This window comes from Lampetra planeri, unplaced genomic scaffold (genome assembly GCF_965212315.1).
Source record: "Lampetra planeri unplaced genomic scaffold, kcLamPlan1.2.h2 scaffold_1555, whole genome shotgun sequence".
Taxonomy (NCBI): domain Eukaryota; kingdom Metazoa; phylum Chordata; class Hyperoartia; order Petromyzontiformes; family Petromyzontidae; genus Lampetra; species Lampetra planeri.
Genome location: NW_027614282.1, coordinates 20,198 through 28,160, shown reverse-complemented (window position 1 = coordinate 28,160; position 7,963 = coordinate 20,198). Strand labels below are relative to the sequence as shown.

Here is a 7,963-nt window from a genome sequence, read left to right as displayed (position 1 = left end):
CTATCTGTTATGAACTATCATGAATGCAGAATCAAACAAAATACATTTTATGTTGATTCAGGGGTAATTCGACTGGGGCAGATGGTTTTAGATGGTGACTGTCTGGTTTAGTCTGAACAGAAGTTAAACCACAAAACTCTCACACACACAAACCGAACACAGGAATTCTATGGGACAGACCAGACTGACAGCTACAGTTTCTGTCAATCACTGTGACGAATGATGTAGGAAGAGGACATAAATCCATCATTAGAATTTCCATATGAAAACGCTTTTAATTTTTCCGACTCGAAATATTTAAAACAATATAATTTCAGGTTTTCCTTGACATAAACACTGACACTTATGCGTGCTTCAAGGACACTAACGAATAATACGATTCCACAAGAATGGCCCGTCAGTGATGAAACAAAAGCACACGATTCCTGATCCAGTGTAAATTGCAACAAAGAAGCAGATCGATCGTCCATCAAACACTCAGCGGTGCATTGACGCATCTGTGCGCAAAACAAAGCAAAAGTTTTTCTCGACACATGCGAAGTTGTGTGTGGAGTTACTTACTGTGTCTGCTGTAGCTCAAAGGGCCTCAGAGTGAACTCATCCTTCATAGCCTGGAGCCAAGACATCAGCGCTGGTATTGACGAGTGATTGGATTATCCGTTTCAATCCGGCCCTGTTTCTGCTCTGAGCTGCTGCCTTCACGGCCAACTCGGAAACGCCCCCATCGTAGCTAAATGCTGAACTGCAACTGCATGTTTCCGCCACCGAGCAACTTTTTTTTTTTTTTAAACTAAAATTTGTCCTGACAGCTTTGTTTAAGGGATTATGAAGAAATTAAATCAGGAAGTTTGAACGAACATTCATCAATGTCAAGATACAGTTGGAAAATACACACAAAACATCCTTCACAATCAACACACGTATATTTTTTTTTAATTAAATTATTTAAGTCACCGTACAGAGGACAGTGAAGACACCGTGAACACAAAGCAGAGCACCCGCACAGTTTATGATCAGAATGAAGCAAGTAAACCTGGAAAAACTTAATTTAAGTGTAAAGATGCTTAACTCCTCATAGATTTGTTTTGCAGACTGCGTGTGTGTTTGTACAGGTGTGTTTATAATATGACACACTTGACACGCACAAACACAACATTACGCACATTATCCTTTTAAAAAGACAAACATTTTTTACATTTTCCGAAGGCTGAAGTTGTCATAGTTAAGCGTAAGAATTGTAACACTGCCACCTAGTGGTGTCTCTAAGATCATGATCAGACATGAATTCACGTCATACATGTAGTTGGCTCATACACTCTGGGCAAACTCACTGTTATGTGTCTGTCTGAAATGAAATACCTCTTCACTTTAGTTTGTGTTGTGTATTTGCCTTCCCTTCACTCTGCTGGACTTAAAAACCTTGTATGCTGCCTGGGAGACCAAGACACTAACCACTAGGCTAAAGACTGTAGGCATTAGTGTTAACCATTACTTCATCTCCAGGGACTTGAGGGCAACACCATAGGCTTAGTAGTGGAACATTCCTGTATCCACACAACAATGAGATTCACCCTATGGAATGGGGTTTCCCTGGTCAACAGACCTCTGTGGTAAGAATGTATGAAATGAGATCAGTTTTCCTGTAAAGTTGCTAACAATCAGATCGACAGGCAGATAAATGAATGGTTAAAACACAGCAGAAGATATATCGTCCTTTTGCAGAGATAATCATGACATGGCACGATCAGAATTCAGTCAAAGCACACTCTCCACTTTGTGTTCTTTCATCTTTGAGCATTACAGGTTGTCATGTGTCTCTGATTGCCACACATTTCATAAGTCAAATCAGCAGCTCGCTTGAAGTCAGACATAGATAACTGTATCAGTTTTACATTGCTTGATTGCCTTTTTCTCTTTTGTATGTCTCTCCGTTTCTGATTTAGAGTGTGTATGTGTGTTTGTGTGTGTGCATGCATGCGTGTGTTGGTGTGTGTGTGTGTGTCTTGTGTGTGTGTGTGTGTGTGTGGGGAAGGGGGGGTAGGTGCCCTATCCTTATAATGTGGTCAGCACTGCAGGCATGAACCATGTCACTTGGGACCAAAGTCCGACTTCACATTACTGGGAAATTTCAGGAAGTGACCTCCAGGAAGCTTGTGGAAACTGCAGTGTTAAAAAGGTAGAACAACACAGTGTGATATATATTTTATGTACTTCTCATCTCCTTGTTCACTCTCTCTTCTTTCTTTCCTTTGGCTCTGGCTTTTGTCACACATCTCACCCCCTCCTGTGTGCACAGCATGTTTATTTCCTGCAATTGAGGACATTTACTTTCTTTACTTTCTTCATTCCTCAGAATGTGTGTTTGTGTTTCACACTGTATGTGTTTGTTTTACAGTATGCAGTCGTGTTTATGGCAGTAAATTTGTGTGAACATGTGTCCTTTTTGATTATTTCAGCAATGGAGCTCAGCTTTTTGTTGCTCGTGGTCAGTGTGACGCCGGTGTCTGCTGTGGCACAGGTAAGCCCCTGGTTTAGATGAACAGAGGAGTCTGACAATGCCTGCTCGTAAAAGTCTATCAAAGAGAATGAAGTGTGTGACATCTATTTACAGGTATTGCTCTACATATATGCATGTTTGAAATAAACCCATACACATTATCACAGAAATTGTAATAATTTAAAACAACATTGTGCAAATATGTGAATCATAAATGTGAATATGAACAGATGCTTGCGCCAGATTATAGATAACACAACAATACACAAATAAACCAAATGAAGTATGAACTTAAAGCATAATGCTAAATAATTAATGCTGACAAGACTGATTGTTTCCCTGCATCCCTGTATGTAGTCAAATGATTTACACATGCTAGTATGCTCATTTTCAGCCTGGCCTTATAGAAAGCCTCCTATTGGCAGCCCATCAGCGTCCTTGGCTCTGGGGTCTCTATGTCTTCACTGTCGGACTTCCCATTATTCTCTTCATTAGCATCATGTGGCCTGATAAGGTGCAGTCAGCTATGTGTGTGTGTGTGTGTGTATGTGTGGGGCGGGTGGTGGTGGTTGTATTTGGGGGAGGGGGGGGGGGGTGAAATCCTAAGAGTATGTGTGTTTGCCCACAGAGGTTTGGTCCCCCTGATCAACAGTATTACTATAAGAAGTCTGATGATGCTCAACCAGATGGACCTGAGGTGTCACACCAGACTGACTCAGTAGACATAATGGGTGATGTATATTTTCTAATTTTTACAAGAGGCAATTGACCACATCAGTACTTATCTGCTATTTGTGGTAGTAATGGTGGTATAATCCAGAGCATTAGTTAGCAGATGCAGCACAAACTCTTTGCATTTTTATAAATTTCAATAATTTCTCCATTCAGGGAAGGCTGATGGGACGGTGACCAGAAGAAGAGAATTTCAAAGTAACCAGCGGAAATCAGACTTACATCTGGTTCAGCAGACAGTGGGGAGATAAAATACAAAAATGCATAATTGCTATTCAACCAGAGAATGAAGATTTTAATTTTTTTAATTGCACATTTTATTTACTTTTATTTAAATGAAACATGACAGTACAGAATTGTGTACTGTCATTTTTCAAAAAACACTTTGTTGGTAACATTGCAATATCATCCACAAAAGCCCATAATCACTGTCACTGGAAGAAAACTTTCCTGTCTTTGCAGTTTTTCTCTTTATTGTCACAGTTACATGACGATTGCATATTAATCTGATCAGCCTTAGATAAAGTTTTGTTGTCATTTAGGAAGTAGATATAGTGTTTCACACAAAAAGAGGTTCAATCCAAAGTTTTGGAAAGCAAGAAACATTCCCTACATATTTTCTCTATTTTACGAGTGCAGAGAATCAGGTATTTTGACAGTTTCTTGGCCGTAGTTTTGTTTTGTTCCAAGCTTGGAGAAGATCTTGAAAGCTGAACACATCTTGTGTTGAACAGATGCATCAGAACTCTGAGGAGAAGTCATCGTTTCCTGTCCTCTATACTTTTGGGGCTGTAAGATCTGAATAAAAAAAGAATGTTTCGTCCAGTACGGCTGTTCACAGGACTGATGGTCATCATGGTTTGCTCCCAGACTCTCTGTGTAAGTACTGTACATGGATGCAGAGATTTGATACCTTTGCCAGACTTGCACTGGTTTCAAAAATGGTTATTTTTTAAGTTACATATCTCTTGTCTCTCCTCATTTGGTTTATGTACTTTAGACATCTGAAAATATGTTATTGCTTTCTATCTTCCATATGTATGGTTTGTGTTGGTTATCTGTGTGCTGGGGTTGAGACATAGACTTATGGAAGCTGTGAGACTGATTCCAGCAAACCTTAGCAGCAATTATGTTGTTTACATGCACGTTGTACTGGAGTTACTTTACCATAACAACAAACAAACAAATAAACAAATAAAAAATATGTCTAATGTTGAGCGCAAAGACAAAAGGGACAAGTAGAATACACTACCCCGCCCCCACCACCCCCACTCACACGAACCCTCAGTGAGACTGAGTGACAGACTGCAACATGAATAAAGTAGAGGAAACTACAAACCCACGGCTTCAAACACTTTTCTCCTCTAATTTATACTATTTGGTTTTGACATTGATGCTTTCAACTTGAGTAAGAATTCAACAACACCTGCTCTGGTTTTAAACATTGGCAGAGGAAAACTACTGGGAAATACTAAAAGAAAGATAATGCCAGCAGCACCATTGATTGTCTGTCTTTCTGACATTAGCTTTCATTGTGACTTCTGTCCAGTGTGGCGCAATGCAGGGTTTGCTGGAGTGTTCGTCCCACTTTCAATTTTACATTCAGCTTTATGTAGCTTTTATTTGTGTTATGTGCTTTTCCTTATGAGACAAGGAACGACCTTTCCTTGAGACAGTTAGGATGTTTGTTTGCACATAGACTATACTCTATCTGTATTTCAATATTAAATGAGTAAGTATTGTATACTGATTTAAATGGGCGTACATGTAGAAGTCAGACAGCTGCCATGAGGAGGTGGCTCATCTGCGGGAACGGGAGAAGCTTCTGAGGAGTCAGCTTCACAAACAAGAACTCCTCCTACACAGAATTCAACTTCTCAACCAACCTGGCCAAAAGAGTAAGGCCAAACCCGACCAGAGCCAGGACACAGGGTACACAGGTTTGTCATGGCGCCAGAACTGACAACATTTGGACAATGTTTCTCAAAATATCTTAAAGTGGAATATACCAAATAGAGAATGTGTGTTTTGTCTGTGCAGACTGTTCCCAGCTATTCAGTTCTGGCTCAAAAGTCAGTGGTTTGTACGAAATCAAACCTCACAGCAGCCCATCTCCTATTAAAGTCTTCTGTGACATGAGTGAAGGAGGTGGCTGGACTGTGATCCAGAGACGAATCGATGGAGCAGAGAGATTCAACAGGTGTGCCTGTCATGTCTCTTCACTGTCATTTTCTGAATAGAATAATATATATTCATCTGTTCGTCCATCTGTTAGATCCTGGGTGGAGTATAAGAATGGCTTCGGAGACATGGCTGCAGAATTAGGAGAGTTTTGGCTTGGCAATGACAACCTGCATTACATCACTGCACAAGGTCAAAACCACTTCTACACATGTCACATTTGTGATTCTTTAAAATTAAGACAATTAGACTTCCTACATTGACAATAATACAACTTCCAAACCCACACAGTGTTGACAAAGTTAGACCACAAACGTGAAAGAGGGTCTGAAACTTTCTGCTTAATTTGTTTTTGCAAAACTGGGCATGGAAATGTCTTGTTTCGTCCAAAATTTAAATAATGTGCCTGTTACATACCTTTTCTATAGAGGGCTGTAATTGTCTTTCTCTCGTTTTTCCAGAAAACTATTCATTGAGGATTAACCTGGAAGACTTTGATGGTAACCAGCACTATGCAGAGTACAAGAACTTCAAAGTGGCAGATGAAAAGGTGTTGATTATAAAGAGATGGGGGAGAGAGAGAGAGAGAGAGAGAGAGAGAGAGAGAGAGAGAAACGAGAGAGAGAGAGATGTAATAAACTGTAGAATATACAGTTTAAAGTGCATTCTTGTGTGTTCTGTTCTCTGTGTTGCTAGTAATTCTCGTCTCCTCGCGTTCTCTCCCTGCAGGATCACTACAGACTTACCTTTGGAGATTACATGGGTACAGCTGGAGATGCTCTTTCTGGAAGTTATCAAGTTGGTGTGTCAGACTGGGCCAGTCACCAAGGCATGAAATTTAGCACCTACGACAAGGGACAATGATAACTACAATAGAAATTGTGCAGAAGAAGACAAAGGAGGCTGGTGGTTCAACAGGTTTTTTCTTCTCTTTATACAATTTTTGAATGAAGTTTCTGCTCTGTCCCCATGCGATGCAGTCTGATGCCCCCAGTCATTATCACAGTGCCTGAATAATTCATTCCATTGCTCCCTAGGTGTCACTCTGCCCACCTCAATGGTCTTTACTACCCCAGTGGGCACTACAGCGGGCTGACAGATGACGGCATAGTTTGGTACACTTGGAAAGGATGGTGGTACTCCCTAAAGACGAGCATCATGAAACTACGGCGTATGGACTTCAAAATGGACCCCAGTGATGACCCAAACTCTGTTCAGCATCAGACACTCTCGTAGATCACACATGATCCGATAGCTTTGGCTTGATTATTTTGACTCGACCAGCTGTCAAAATGAAGTTATTATTGGTTTATTTAAATTTGAAAAGAGCCAAATCACAATTTATCATCCTACCTATAGCGTACACATGAAAGGATCAACCTGGCACCTACTCCCAAATGGGGCTCTCATACTCTTGCTAGTATGCTTGTATTTGCATTAATGCTTATATTGCATCAGTTGAGTAATAGTTAATACAGAAAATGAACCCAAGCATTCCTTGCAAATGTTATTAGTCTAATAATCACAATATTGCAATGCTTCAGACTGCTCTATGCTGGGGGCACAGTGCACCTCCCAGTTGGCTAGGAGACGCAGGTCATCTATCTATGTGATGACGTCATGATAAAGAGTGAAGGTACATCAACTTCCAGAAAAAAAGGATCCTAATGAAAGGAAGAAGTTCTGCATGTTTTAGATGTCACCCTGATGTGACACACCTGATCACCTGAATCAATGTCCGTGAAGTTCTGCAGAGGACTGGACAACAAGCTGCTCATTTGAATGAGGTGTGTTGGAGCAGGTGACATCTACATCCTGCAGGATACGGGGGCCCTTGTGGACTGGTTTGGGCACCCCTAGTTTATGGCCCCCCTTGTCATGCTTTTTACAATAATTTATTGACTTGAGAATTGCAAATGTAAATTCTGCATTTCGAAACAGAAGATGAAAGGCAATCCTCATGTGGCAGTCTGACGTTTTGTCCACGACAGAGCCCCCCTGACCTCCTCCCTCCATTGTTTTCTCTTTTGGAGGTAAGCGCAGAGCAGAGTTAGAGGGGCCACACAGGGTCCAAATCTCAGCATGAAAAGGAGCCATACTTTTGTAGTAGTCGTAGTTGTAGATTAGATTATCAACCTTTGTAGTGTATGCTCAGCATTTGTGAAAAGGGAAGTAGTGCATGCTCACAGCTGTCTGTTTTTGTGAAGAAAAGGGAAATCTGATATTGTGTGTGCGAGACACAGACAGAAATGTTGGACTGAGCTGAGTTTAAATACTTTCAGTATTATAAGAACCAGGAGTGTTTCTAGTGAACAGACAGTAGCATAAAGTGAACTGAACTCCACACTGAAGAAAGGTTGTTTAAGTAAACTTAATTTCTGGAATAACAGAAAGATAGCAGATGTATTTCTTAAAAATGATGCAAGTAATAACATAGAACACAAGATGAGTATTGGTAACAAATTACATTTGCATGCATACAGGCACATGCAGCTTTGGTACTTGCCATATAATCATTGATAAATAATACAACATTGTGTCTATCTGTGACTG

The 7,963-nt window shown here is 40.5% G+C and overlaps 1 protein-coding gene across 1 annotated transcript; it reads left to right on the top strand.

Moving 5' to 3' along the window:
- Positions 1 to 2,456: 2,456 nt before the first annotated feature.
- Positions 2,457 to 6,646, top strand: LOC144739544 (fibrinogen-like protein 1; the record flags this gene model as incomplete). Its single annotated transcript, XM_078622484.1, is given in 8 exon segments — positions 2,457 to 2,518; positions 5,001 to 5,169; positions 5,270 to 5,429; positions 5,505 to 5,602; positions 5,872 to 5,960; positions 6,140 to 6,262; positions 6,264 to 6,328; positions 6,448 to 6,646. Coding segments are annotated over 8 exon segments (965 nt in total), but the record flags the coding sequence as incomplete, so codon positions are not given.
- Between the last annotated feature and the right edge of the window lie 1,317 nt (positions 6,647 to 7,963).